Source organism: Salvelinus alpinus, chromosome 5 (genome assembly GCF_045679555.1).
Source record: "Salvelinus alpinus chromosome 5, SLU_Salpinus.1, whole genome shotgun sequence".
Lineage (NCBI taxonomy): Eukaryota > Metazoa > Chordata > Actinopteri > Salmoniformes > Salmonidae > Salvelinus > Salvelinus alpinus.
Genome location: NC_092090.1, coordinates 64323771 through 64338867, shown reverse-complemented (window position 1 = coordinate 64338867; position 15097 = coordinate 64323771). Strand labels below are relative to the sequence as shown.

The 15097-nt window shown below is 41.3% G+C and overlaps 1 protein-coding gene across 3 annotated transcripts in view; it reads left to right on the top strand.

Annotated features, from left to right (window-relative positions):
- The first annotated feature begins 1308 nt into the window (after nt 1–1308).
- LOC139576506 (dual specificity testis-specific protein kinase 2-like) overlaps nt 1309–15097 on the top strand; it is a 31991-nt gene continuing 18202 nt past the window's right edge. The window contains exons 1-4 of one of the 3 annotated variants that reach the window (XM_071402682.1): nt 1309–1575; nt 4532–4647; nt 13041–13246; nt 14699–14820. In XM_071402682.1, the coding sequence (XP_071258783.1) occupies nt 4617–4647; nt 13041–13246; nt 14699–14820 (359 nt within the window). In that variant the 5' untranslated portion in view covers nt 1309–1575; nt 4532–4616. Of the gene's footprint in view, nt 1576–4531; nt 4648–13037; nt 13247–14698; nt 14821–15097 lie in introns of all 3 variants that reach the window. The other 2 variants (XM_071402681.1, XM_071402683.1) reach the window with 2 other exon arrangements.

Here is a 15097-nt window from a genome sequence, read left to right as displayed (position 1 = left end):
ATTCAGCCACAAGAGCATTAGTGAGGTCGGGTACTAATGGTGGGCGATTAGGCCTGGCTGGCAGTCAGCATTCCAAATCATCCCAAAGGTTTTCGATGGGGTTGAGGTCAGGGCTCTGTGCAGACCAGTCAAGTTCTTCCACACCGATCTCGACAAACCATTTATGTATGGACCTCGCTTTGTACACGGGGGCATTGTCATGCTGAAACAGGAATGGGCCTTCCCCAAACTGTTGTCACAAAGTTGGAAGCACAGAATCATCTAGAATGTCACTGTATGGTGTAGTGTTAAGTTTTCCCTTTACTAGAAATAAGGGGCCTAGCCCGAACCATGAAAAACAGTCCCAGACCATTATTCCTCCTCCACCGAACTTTACAGTTGGCACTATGCATTCGGGCAAGTAGTGTTCTCCTGGCATCTGCCAATCCCAGATTCGTCCGTCGGACTGCCAGATGGTGAAGCGTGATTCATCACTCCAGAGAACTCACTTACACTGCTCCAGAGTCCAATGGTGCCGAGCTTTACACTACTCTACCCGACGCTTGGCATTGCACATGGTGACCTAAGGCTTGTGTGCGGCTGCTCGGCCATGGAAACGCGTTTCATGAAGCTCCCACCAAACAGTTATTGTGCTAACATCGCTTCCTAGATGTTTCCACTTCACATTAACAGCACTTACAGTTGACTGGGGCAACTCTAGCATGACAGAAATTTGACAGAAAGTTACTGAGCTCTTCAGTAAAGCCAGTCTACTGCCAATGTTTGTCTATGAAGATTGCATGGCTGTGTGCTCGATTTTATACACCTGTCAGCAACGGGTCTGGTTGAAATAGCCAAATTCTCTCATTTGAAGGGGTGTCCACATACTTTTGTATATATAGTGTAATTTAGTGCGTCAAGAAAATTCTAATTAATGATACACCAAATTTAAACGGATAGATTTAGATACAGTAAATGTTCTGAAAACACTATTGAATGAAAACTCCATGTGAAAATGTGTTGGCTAGCAAGTGGGTGGGTTTTCAGTGGTTGAACAAAATGTATTCAGCGCGCAAAAGGGAATCACGCTGCAAAGCCCAATATGTAGCTGCATAAAGTAGCCTACTATAAGTCTGAATACCAACTACTGAGAAGTGGATAGGAAAGGCTGCACAGGAAAGACATACATTTCCTAAATCTGAATTGGCCACAGAAGTAAAAAAACAACAACAACATTATCTTCTATTGTAACTGATTTCATAATGTAGTTTCACGCTTCTTATTGCAGCGTGGGTGGAGACTGAGTTGAGCCATATCAACCGACGTAATGGAAGTTGGTTCCTAAGACAAACCATCAAACATGTATTTCATCGAGTTTGTTTCACCCCCCGTCGCCATACCGCTTTCAGACTGTGAACCTTGCATGACGCGAGTGCGTTGGTTGGAGACTGAAGAGCCGCACACCCTACACGGAAACAGTGAAGCGCGCCCAGAATTCGGTGCCCAATATAGTATATCCTGTGTAGAATAGAATCAAGACATTTCTGGGAGTGCACATTACTTGCCTTTATAAACGAAGTGGACTGTTATAACCATGTAAGTAGGCTAGAATTTATACCGATCAAGTATGTGTATGTCGTAAATAGATGTATCAAAGGTTGGAGTTGTAGCCTAAAGTTGCCCTTCTTTTTCTAAAAACAACATATCATTGATTGATTGAATACTTGGAAGATTAGGCTGCATACCACTAAGGCATAGAAAATAACCTCGATGATGACTGGGCAAATGGCTGGCTCCTATTCAAAAATCTAATCTCATATTTAAAAGATTTGTCATATAGCCAGCCTACTGTACTTTGCTTTTGTAATCCTGCTTTTAATTTTAATATTTTATTAGATAGGGTAGTTTGGGGCAACTAGCCCTCTGGGTAACCCCCCTGTAATTCTCACAGAAACCCACCTTATGTCACCAATCCTTCCTAACACTTTCCCCTGACTGCCACAACTCTTTCTCAACTAAAAATGTCATCGTTCTCATCTACATTTTTGAAGTCACTCCAACAAAACGATTTTAAGGTAAATGTATCTAGTATTTTGTAATTTAGAAAAGGTTATATATATATACAGTATATAAGCTAATGAAGTTAGATCTATACACTCCACATTTTGTTGTGTTAAAGCCTGAATTTAAAATGGATTCAATTGAGATTTTGTGTCACTGATCTACACACAATACCCCATAATGTGAAAGTGGAATTATGTTTTTAGAAAAGCTGAAATGTATTCAGTCAATAACTATTCAAACATTTTGTTATGGCAAGGCTAAATAAGTTCAGGGGTGTGCTTAACAAGTCACATAATAGGTTGCATGCAGTCACTCGGTTTACAATAATAGTGGTTAATTAAGAGTCTATAGACGGTCCTGTGCGTCAATATAATGAACATAATATTAAAAGTCCCCATCAAAATCTATAAATTTGCATGGCCTGCGCCTCAATCCACCGCATCTGCCCATGTCACCATTCCACATCTGCGGTGGAAAGTGGCAGAGCTACAGAACTGTTTGTCAGACCAGGAGACATCTCAGAAATTGGTCTTCTCACGAAAACGTCTGTAGCATCCGAACAGTTTGGCCACTCTATGGAAAGATGAGACTCTCGCGAACACGATGGTGTACTCCGTTTTGCTCTATGACCTTTACAAATGTCACGGGACTCATATTTCCAAATGAATGGGAATATGGAGGTAGTTTTGTGCCAACAAAATAAGGGGTTAAATATGTGTCACCCAAAAAATATTTCCTGAGCTTTCATATATCTCATAGATGTAGGACAGACACTGCAAAACCTTATTCCTCATTATACATTTTTTGGGACTGTATTTTTTTGCCATTTATGAATGTGTTATTCAATCTGTTTTTATGGGCTACAGTAGTAAAGACCAAATTCAATATTTTATCCAATAATTAGTGAATATTTTTTTATATATCTAAATGTCGTAAAAGGTTCTTAAAATGTCCTGTTTTTATGGGCTACAGTAGTAAAGGCCAAATTCAATATTTTATCCAATAATTTATCCAAAATATTTTTTTTATATATCTAAAGGTCCTAAAATTCAAAATCAAATAGTTAAATGATCCATGGTATGACCATTTTAAAACAATTCCATATGTTAGCTTAGTAGAACATGATTTTTAGATGACTACCCCATCTCTGTACCCTACACATACAATTATCTGCTCTGTCGAGCAGTAAATTCAAGCACATATTCAACCACAAAGACCAGGGAGATTTTATAATAGTTCGCAAAGAAGGGCACCTACTGGTAGATGGTTAAAAATAGAAAGCATACATTGAATATCCCTTTGAGCATGGTGGGGGGCGGCAGGTAGCCTAGTGGTTAGCGCATTGGGCCAGTAACCGAAAGGTTGCTAGAACGAATCCCCGAGCTGACAAGGTAAACATCTGTTGTTCTCCCCCTGAACAAGGCAGTTAACCCACTGTTCCTAGGCAGTCATTGTAAATAAGAATTTACTCTTAACTGACTTGCCTAGTTAAATAAAGGTTAAATAAATTCTTAAAATGGTGCAGTTATTAATGAAACTTTGGATTGTGTATCAATACACCCAGTCACTACAAAGATACAGGCACCCTTCCTAACTCAGTTGCCGGAGAGGAAGGAAACTGCTCAGAGATTTCACCATGAGGCCAATGGTGATTTAAAACAGTTACAGAGTTTAATGGCTGTGATCGGAGATAACTGAGGATTGATCAACTACATTGTAGTTACTCCACAATACTAACATAAACTACAGACTGAAAAGAAGGAAATCTGTACAGAATAAAAATATTCCAAAATATCCTGTTTGCAATAAGGCAAAAAAAATTGAAAATAAGGTCTTTTTTTTCCTGAATACAAAGTGTTGTATTTGCGGCAAATCCAACACAACACATCATTGGGTACCACTCTTCACATTTTCAAGCATGGTGGTGGCTGCATCATGTTATGGGCATGCTTGTCATCGGCAAGGACTAGGGAGTTTTTAAGGATAAAAATAAATGGAATAGACCTAAGAAATCTATTTTAATCCTACCTTGTAACATAACAACATGTGGAAAAAGTTAAAGGGAGTGAATACTGAAAGCACCGTTTACATACCATTAGGGAGCCTAAAGATAAATTATACACTTGTTTAGAAAGATATTAATGCAATCAATGGTACATAAATTAGCATTTATGAAAATGAAAATGAAAATAGGAACCTTACATTACAACCTCATCATAGTGAGGATATTAATAGTGAGATGTGCTATGCCATTGTGTTTCAATATTTGATGTATTTCATAAAAATAAGATACCTAGACTTTAGCTTTAAAGAGTTAATTACTTAAACATGTCAAAATAAGTGAATGAAACAGGTTGCCTATTGAATTCATGTTTATGTCTGCCTCTAAATGTTGCCTGCATGAAAGAAAAGCCTAATGTTTGTCACTGCACAGTAACAGTCCTGGGTCTGTGTGTGTGCTCATTGTTGCATGTATGTTTTCCCCCAGCTTCTGGATAAGGACTATAGCTACTGCCCGGCTGGCTTGGGTATTGTACTGACTGACGGCCAGTGCATTTTCACCCATCCCCAAGATGCATATGAATAGCTTATTAAATCAATGGAGTAAGTACTGTAAAAACTACACTTTTTTTCTTAGCCCTTCTAATTTCCCTTGCAATGGAAATCCCCTGCAGTCATATCCTATGATTCTCCCATGACAACTATGTATAATATAGGAACGTTTCACAGCTTTACAGAAGTAGCGCTTTGAATTTGTATCCTAAGGCCTATTTTTACTCCTAATCATATGCCTATGAGTCTGATTGATACTTCCCTTTAAGACATAATTAGACATAATACCCTTTAAGCCCTGTTTATACCTGGCGCTAACATGTACCCTTTGTCCTGATCTTGTCCACATTCTGATTGTGCCCACATTTTTAGACAGGTGTAGACGATTAAAAGACACATTGTGATCTGATTGTGATCAGATCTTCCTCACCAGCTCCAGAGGTAGTCAGCATGCATTGTGCCTGGATATCAACCAAGTGTAAACAGATCTGGAGGGTCAGACTATTTAAATCATCATTATACCGGCCTCTAAAATCATTGACAGGTAGCACCATTGACTCATGGCATCAGTAATTGTCTCAAAATGAATATATTCATATTATTTCAAAATAATATATTTCAAATAATTTGCAGGGAGGCACTAGTTGATCTGGTCACAATGTGGACACAGTGGACGGAAGAGACACATTTTAATGCAATGTGTAGACCCGACAAACCGTGATCAAATAGTGATTGGATCATATTGCTCAGATCACGAAACTCACATGTTAGCACAGGGTGTAAACGAAGCTTTAGACATAATTGTTTTTTATCCTAAATTATCAGTTAAATCAAATATTTTGCCTGCTTCCCAGCGTTTATGATTATAGCGTATGTGCACGAAGCTTCAGTTTCTCACCCTGTATCCTTGCTTAGACATTGAGTCTCTCATATTGTGTGACTAAATGTGTGTCTCAAATGGAACCCTATTCCCTAGTGCACTACTTTTAACCAGAGCCCATAAGGAGTAGGGTGCATTGTCCTAATATAGAAACTCCTTTCCTCAGCATATCCTAACCTTTTTCAGAGGTGTTGAGTCAGGAACGTGTCCTGTTACCTTGTTACTTGTATACATCTATCCGCCTGGAGACCAGAGACTCATTCTCTAAACAGACTCCGGGGGCCTCATTTATAAAAACGGACTTACGATCAATTTTTAACTCATGTACGACTTACGCCAAAAAAACACGTATACGTAGCTATTTATAAAACCTTACTTTGACGTGGAAATTATCTTACGACTAAGTTCAAGTATAAATCTAAGAACATTTTTATAAATGAGGCCTCAGTTGAATAAATGTGACGAGAGTGATGTACTGGCATGTTAGAGACTCGAGCATCTAAAATAGCCTTTGGGGCCATACCAGAGTAGGAGTGCTGATTTAGGATCAGGTCCCCTTGTCCAGTCATTATACCGGTAATTACAAATGCTAACTTGATCTTTGATCAGAGCACTCTTACCCTGAGACACTTTATGAATACGTGCCCTGAAGACTTGCTGGAAATTGTCGTTTTCTTTTAATTAAAAGTGGTTGCTTGTGGTTGTTAAGTGGATGTTTACAGAACATTTGGCATTTTAGTAATCTAGCAGACGCTCTTATCCAGAGTGACTTACTTAATTCGTAATTGCATACATTTTTCCTACTTTTTCACTGAAGCCATGGAGAATGTGCAGGGCCTTTTTATGTTTCTGTTTGCCATCTGACCAGCATAGAAACAAATGGTCTGGTTCCCGTGAAGCCTGTCTGTGGTGGGGGTCAGTACTTTGGAGCAGAGGGGAGGGGATGGCAAGGGGAGGGGAGGGAGAGAGAAATGGAGAGGCGGGGGAGTCAGGAGAGGGGACTCAGAGGAGGGAGGGGCTGGCATAAATCCCTCTCCTCTCTCTGGGTTTGTTGTTGTTTATGATGATGTAATCAGAGGGGTTGAAGCTTTTTAGTCTGTCCTCCTCTGAACCAGGATTCCCATATTACTGGGAAAGTAGGCAGACTGAATTACAACGTGTAGGTTCTGCCCTTTTAACTTCTTAGCGTTAAGCTCACACACAGATGTCACAGTGTATGTTACATAGTAAAGGGTGCATGGGGATAACCTCAGGTTTCTGTACGTCTGTTGTCATCCCAAATGGCAACACTACTTGTGCACTATACTGGGATTTGGGGGGCCATTTGGGACTGGCAATATGTTTTTAACTTATGTATGGCGAATTTTTTATTAAATATCAGGTGGTGTATTTAAACACCCAAAACAATCTATGATGTTTTTTAATTTATTCCCACTGACACGCCACTCTTCCCTCACCTGAGAGATGACTTGCAAATGCTGTCCCTTCCTATAAGCGTCTCCTGTCCAAGACTGTCCAAGAAACAGGCTGTTCTTTACCCTCCCAAACGTTCCTAATACTTCCTACCTCACTAAATGTCAATTCCTAAACAAACCCTAGATCCAGATGGTTGTTTGACCACTGCACGGTAGGAGACAGGACAAATCTGCGTCTGAAATGGCACTCTATTCCCAATATAGTGCACTACTTTTGACCAGAGCCCTATGAATGACCTGGTCAAAAGTAGTGCACTATATAGGGAATAGAGTGCCGTTTAGGACACACAAGTTGGAGAGGGACAGAGCTACATTGTGTCCTGCTGACATTTTGTGTGACCTCCCATACTGTACATCATCCTACTCCCTCCCGTCCCACAATGCTGTGTTGTTCTCAAAAGTCATTATGCTACCGGAAAGCATTTAGTGCACAATTGATCCATGATGAGCAAAGCCAGCGTTTCCACAACTGTCAACAACTACAGTGTGTTGTGGGCCTGCACAGTCTGCATCAGTATCCTTTGTAAACAAGGCTTCATTATCAAAGTAAGGGTGCCTTTTATACGGTTTCTTCTCTGCCTATACTGTATATTTAATTCAATTGTAATATATATTTTTTATCCTATAGCATCTAAGCAAAGTTGCACTGAGAGTACAAAACATTAAGAACACCTGCTCTTTCCATGACATAGACTGACCGGGAGAATCCAGGTGAAAGCTATGGTCCCTTATTGATGTCACTTGTTAAATCCACTTCAATCAGTGTAGATGAAGGGGGGAGACAGGTTAAAGAAGGATTTTTAAGCCTTGGGACACTTGAGACATGGATTGTGTATGTGTGCCATTCAGAGGGTGAATATGCAAGACAAAAGATGTAAGTGCCTCTGAACGGGGTATGGTAGTAGGTGCCAGGCGCACCGGTTTGTGTCAAGAACTGCAATGCTGCTGGGTTTTTCACGCTCAACAGTTTCCCATGTATATCAAGAATGTTCCACCACCCAAAGGACATCCAGCCAACTTGACAACTGTGGGAAGCATTGGAGTCAACATGGGCCAGTATCCACGTGGAACACTTTCGACACCTTGTAGAGTCCATGCCCGAAAAATTGCAGCTTCTTAATAATTAAACTCTGGGTACCTGCTACCATGCCTCCCATTGAGGCGGTGAACCAGTGCAGAGTCTGTGACAGCCTGAGAAAGGCCTAAATGGATAGAGTTACAGACTAACAATGGAGGTGAAGAGACGCTTGAGGCAGAGCTAAGAATGCCCTCCAAATAATTCAATGGATTCAAAAGGAAGCATGGCCCTTTTCTGATGCTCTCGCTACATGGTCATTAATGGCAAATGCTTGTACTGCACGGCATTACGGTCTAGATACTTCTTCATATAGAACCCTGTTTTACTGTATCTTCCAGGGGTACTGTATCTTCACATATTTATGGACACTGTCTGACATGACTGATATGCTCTATTCTTGCAACAGATTCTGTGCTAAATTCACCATCATTTGTTGAATTTAACAAGGTCTTGCCTCATGGAATGATGGTAGAAGACAGACTCTCTTTGTCTTAGTGTTATGAAACTCTGCGTTTATTGATTAGGAGCTCCCAATTCGTGAGCAAAACACGTACAGTAAGCAATCGATCCAGAAAGTATTGGTCCTTGCTTTGATTCAAGAAAGTAATGCCTCCATCTTTTTGACCTGTCTGGATGTGGTTTGATTGGTTAAATGAAACACCTCATCCCAGTACATTATTGAATACTTATGGACTCATTTGATGACTTGGGTGCACTATAGGGCAGCCTATCTAATTCAGGCAGCCACTTACTCCTTGTTTGCGTCCCAAATTACACCCTTTTCCCTATAACGTGCACTACTTTTGACCAGACCCCTATGGACTCTAGTCAAAAAGTAGTACACTACATAGTGAATAGGATGCCATTTGAGACGGAACCCTTTGAGACGGAACCCGGTTCTGCATCACAACTTTTTATTTGATTATTTCTTTTCATAATCCTAGTACATTTGATTAGGCACTGGGAATTAGTTTGAGTTTCAGGGGATTATAGCTAAGTAAGCACCGTGTACAGTGTACATACATTGTTCCACACCCAATTAAAATTGTATTTTTTTGTTTACAGAGGAAGTGGATGTCAATGGATGGTCAATAGGCCTACGTCAGTTTGTGAAAACTGATGATGTTAAAAGGGGCTATCTAAAATAAATGTGATTGACTGGTAGTTCAGATTTCCAGGCAAATCTCTGGTCTTTGCTTTAGGCTGCTGGTACTGAGATCTAGTCCAATAGCGGGTTAATGTGAGATACTAGAGGTCCCACCCACATGACCACACAGTGATATAACAAGAAAATATGATGGGATTTTTCTGAGGAAATACATTGTGTAAGATACAGAGGAGCTGCAACACTGATGCAATTACCTACCTTATTCCTGGGAAGAAAAAAATCTCAATGAAAGTATACATTTCTCAGTTCTCTTCTTTCTTTTTTCTTCTTTTTTTTCTTTCTCTCTCGCTCTGTTTTTCTCTAGAAAGCATTTCAGATGTTCATTCATGTTGAGCTATGCCTTGAGTTGGACTCTCAGGCCATTAGCTACAGGCTCAACAGGAACCCAAACGTATAGACAGTCTCAGACAGACCGCCATATATGGCACCTACATATATTTTAAACGTAAAATGACAGTGGCTTTGGCATATTCCACCTATGTGGGGTGACTTATAGTTGATACTGAGCACAGTCAGCACCACAGATATGTGTGCACTGGCTGGGGGCTGTATGTTTCAGACCTATTGATCAGCTGTAGAGCCACACAACATGATCCTTCCATGCTGTTCCTGTGTTGATCACAGAACTGCAGACGTATACAGGAAGCATCAGGGCTCCTGTGGCAGAGTCACTTTCTTTGTGTGTGAAAGGTTGCAGCTCGAATGTGTCAGGGATCGTATCAGAATCTCTGTAGTGAATCTTATGTCTGTGTGAAGGCTGTGTAATCCCTTCAGACATCACCTGTTGACGTGATTTAATCTCAGTCCGGAAATGGCTTTGCTGAAGTATTTCGTTCAGATGCCTCTGACTATATTTCTCTTTCTATGGCCACATGTATCACACAGCGTATTCACTAGAAACACTGTCCCGGTCTCTCTGCCCTGAACTGAGAAAGCAGTCAGATCTGTGGAACTTCCTCAGAAAGAGAGTCGTTCCCCTTGAGGAACAGCCTCGCCCTGGTGTGGACTGATCTCACTGTTAAAGTCTCATAACTCACATTCCTTATCTGTAGGTGGGACGTCAGTAGGGCGGTCCCACTGGTGGTGTTTCTCATAAAGGTCGCTGTGGTCGGGCACTTAGTCAAAGGTCAAACTCGTTTCGTGTGATAACAGGCCTTTCCACAGGAGATCACTTTACGAAGGCCCTGATCTAAAGAAGTATATAGCGAATAGGGAGCTATTTAGGGCACCCACTAACAAGTGTCTTCCTTTTTTGCAACTCTTGGCTCAGTAACAAAGCACTTTGTAAGATAAAGCTAAAATAGACCAACCAACAAAAACACATTTGTAAACACAAATTGAATCCAAACATTATGAAATTTAATTTAGAGACAGAGATTTGTTGTTTGCACACCGAGATTCACTCTCAATTAACGTGAAGTGCAAGCAAACTGATGCTAAGTGTCACGGATCCCTCTGGAATTGTGTCATTACGCACACCTGGTCCCCATTCCCACTGATTGTAATTGTATAAATTAGGCTGTCGATTTTTGTTCTAATGTCTGTTGGTCGTGTGAGTACCTGTGCTCTGTTGTTTTGGCTTTCGTGCCGCTTGTATTGTGCAGATGATTACGGGTCTCGTCCCGTATGGTATCATTGTGCACTTGTGTATTTCTTCGAGGTACTCCTCGCTTTTTTTTGTTTGGGTTTCAACCCTGTGTTTTGTATACGTGTTTGTTTGGTCTTCGTCCCTGTGCCTTTACACGGCACGCTGTAATTTGGGTCAATAAAAAACCCTATTCCCGTGCCTGTCTCCCGACCCTTTTAGACCGACGTGACACTAAGGAGGCCTGTCACAATGACCTGGTTAATCTACCAACATGTATTCATGCAAAACAGTGTTCTAAATGGCATCCTATCCCCCTACATAGTGCACTACATTAGGGCTCCGGTCAAAAGTAATGCACGATATAGGGACTAGGGTGCCGTACGGGATGTGGATGAGAGTCTGGATGCATCCATCTGTGTCTGTGAAAGTAACTGTGATTGAGGGTGTCTTTATGATTTACCATGGGTTGTCAGTGAGAGACGTAAGGCTGCACTGTGAGCGTTTTCTCTGGCAGCCAGTTGGGTTAGGGTGGTGCAGTTGAGCTGAAAAGTGTGTGTGGGCTAGCTTTGATTCCCACTTGTGTCAGCATGTCAGTCTGTGCTGTTCACTGGTGTCATTGTCAGGACCGGGTTTGTTTTTCTGGAAAACAAACTCCCACTGCCCTTCACTATGTTCCCCCCCAATACCGAAAGTTAAGAACCTTGTAAGATGTAGTGACGTGCTTAGAGGCTTGTGATTGTCCAGTGGGTGAACATTGTACTTGTAAAATAAACTCTGTTTGATTCAATAGAGAAATTACTGTCTGCTTCCAACTCACAGTCTCAAACGCATCGGTCCCCTGAATGCAGCTCACTCTCCAGATCCCAATCACCTGTTCACACACCTGTATGTCATTTACACACACTATTTAGTTCAGTTCTTAGCAACCCATCGTTGTGATGTTTTGTTACACGTTCTATTCGGAGCTCTGTTTTTATTTCCGCATTAGTCCTCCCGTGTATCGTAGTTTTTGGCCATCCTCACTAACGACACCTTGCCTATTCCCTGCCTGTACTTTTGCCTATCAGATTTCCTGTCGTCAACACCTTGCCTGATCTCCCGGGCTACGTTATTAGCCTTTTTCCCTGCCTGTACTGTTCCCTTTTTGGCATCCCTGTGTATGACCTTCTGCCTGTCCCTGGACCAGCTACCTGCCTCTTCCTGTGGTCCTTTGCTAATAAACACCTGCTGTGCCCTGCGCTTGAAACCAGCACTCTGTCTCTCCATCGTATTCATTACAGTTGTAAGGGGTGGACAGTTATGTATGTTGTAAACCACATGTCTGTGCCACACAGCATAGGTGCCTATCCTACTGCTATAAAAACAATGACGGTGTGGTTTGGTTTGCTGCACAAGCTTCCTGTTAGAGGTTCTCTTCTCAGTGACAGTTTCCTGTGACAGGCGATTCCAATAATTTGTGTTTGTCTGATAAGGGCTTGGTGAAAGACTGCCTCAAAACCTTCAAGATCGAATCACACACTGACATTTATCAATAATGCAATCGAGGAACATAATCTTATGAGTAAAAAACGGGTTACAAATGAATAAAAGATACAGATATATCAAAAGAACACATTTTATTTTCCAAATGTCTCCCTCTCATCCTGTGTGTGGGCTACATGTCCCACTCATATCATCTCATTAAAATAAATAGAACCCCTCTCCATCTTTCTTGTTATGATAAGCCAAGATGGAAAACAAGTCACTTGACTAGAGTAGGCTACACTGGATAGTCTCTCACCTGCACTGACCAGGCCTGCTACTCTCTATTTTAAGGAACCATTATTGTCTCTTTGTTTCACTCCATAAAGGGGAGGCATGAAGGGGAGGCATGAAGGGTAGGCACTTTCCCTCCCATCTAGTTAACGAGTGTGTGATTGAATTGTGTTCTAATCTGCTCTGTCTTTCATCCACTGTACTTTATTTCTGCATGGGGTTATTAGGGGTTTTGCAGACTCTTTGTTGAAGGACAGCCCTTCTTTCAATGTAATCTGTCACAGAGGTGAGGGGTGTGGCTAACATTTGTGTGTGTGTGTGTGTGTGTGTGCGTGTATGTGTTTGTGTGTGCATGCGTGTGTGTGTGTGTATGTGTTTGTGTGTGCATGCGTGTGTGTGTGTGTGTGTGTGTGTGTGTGTGTGTGTGTGTGTGTGTGTGTGTGTGTGTGTGTATGCATGCTTGCATCTTCATATTCGTGTGTGTTTGTGTACCATAGCAGACATCACTCCCCACTCCAGGATGTGTGACTGTGACGTGGACGTGTCCTCGGAGCCCACCAGCCCCACGCTCTACGGCGAGTCCTCTGACAAATACTACCATGTGGACCGCTGGCAGAAGCTCCGCACTGCCGTCCGCAAGCTGGAGTTCTGGGAGAACTTCACAGCCGAGCTCATCGGGAGCGGCTTCTTTTCCAAAGTCTACAAGGTACCTGGTCCCTCCCTAGCCATCTGTACTGAACGTAGTATGCATCCCAAATAGCACGCTATTACCTATATAGTGCACTACTTTAGAACAGAGCCCTATGGGTGTCATTTGCGATGCATTAGGACAAAGCATCCTATGGGTTGGATCTAATTGGGACATACAGTAGTTGCCATTCCACGATTAGCTTACACTCCATCATGGATGCCTGAGCAATGGTACCCCACTGTGTTTCAGCTAACATAACTTCCCCAATCTGTACTCTGTACAGAAGCAGAGCCAATGGAGGAGTAACATGGCATGCATTTAGATTTTGAAGTGGAATGGGCCTGGGGAGAAAGACAGATGGGATGATTACAGAATTCATCTATTAGTCTACTAGAGTTGAACACTGGATGTTCTGAGTAGAGAGAACACTGCTGGAGATAATACTGGCCATTAATCTGTTTTATGTTATGTGATGATTTAATCACATTAAAATATGAATAGAATTGAGCAGTGCCAGTGAGATGGTGAGGTAATACATCAGAGGTCACTGTAAAACCATGTGGGCTGTTCAGAATTAAAATGAAGGCCGTGTCAATTAATGGAGGTCTTAATGAATTTACCGGCAAAAACAGCTCCTTTCAGACACCAAACTGGGGTTTTTTGTACACTGTTACATGACTAGGTCTTGAGCAGGTCTTTTAGTGGTTAAAGGCCAAGGGCAGTCAAAAAAATGGATTTCCTGTGTTTTATACATATTTCCACACTGTAAGGTTGGAATAGTACTGTGAGATTGTGGAAATTATGATAATGCTCTTTCAGTGTAAGAGCTATTTGAAAAGATCGCCTGAAATTTCAGCCTGCTTTGGTGGGTTGGAGTTCTGGCCTTCCATGATGACATCACCATGCGGTAAATTAGTTAATAATAGACCAATAAGAAAAAGAGTTCCAAACCTCTCTGCCAATAACAGCAAATGTTCTGTTTTTCCTTCCCCACTCAGACCACTCCCTGACAGTTCTGCCAAAATCATTGCTTGTGAAATTGCTCTTGGCTGAGATGCTATTTTTGTTTATTTTAATTGATAACAATCACAGTAAGGTCCTTAATTGAAAAATATATGTTATTTATCTTTGTGTAGCGTAAGATCAATCAATCAATCAATGTGCATGCAAAAACACACATATTGAAACAAACAATTCTAAAAATCAACCTACAATAGAGCATGCTGGGAAACATGATAATGATTGGCATAGTTTTTGATAGTCACGTAGGCCCATTCTACCCCTATGAAGTGGTTACATAAGGTGTGAAGGCATAGTGTTTGTCCAAGCAATCTTAGCCTTTTTTGTTTATTTTAATTGATAACAATCACAGTAAGGTCCTTAATTGTTGCCCAGAATGATTTGATATTGAGATAGAAACGTCTGCATTGGACCTTTAAACTGTAAACCCTTGTCTGTTTCTCTAAGGTGATTCACAGTACGACCCGTAAGGTGATGGTGGTGAAGATATATAAGAACGACGTGGACCAGGATAGCATTGTGCGTGAGATCAGCCTACTGCAGAAACTCTCCCATCCCAACATAGTCAGGTATTAGTCAGTTACTCACGATGATCACTTATACATTTTGGTACATGTCCTTATTGATAACAATTGGAATGCAGGGTATGCTTTATCTACTATGTGGTGCAGTCAATGGCACAGGAATATAATAGTTCAATTAGTTCAGTTACCCCACTGAAGTGGTTAGATAAGCTGTGAAGGCATAGTATCAGGTGGATATTATTAAGTGCACCACAGAATCATGGCGTACTGTTCCTGCATTCGAGTCCAAAATATAGGGTATTATACTGTATTATATTATATT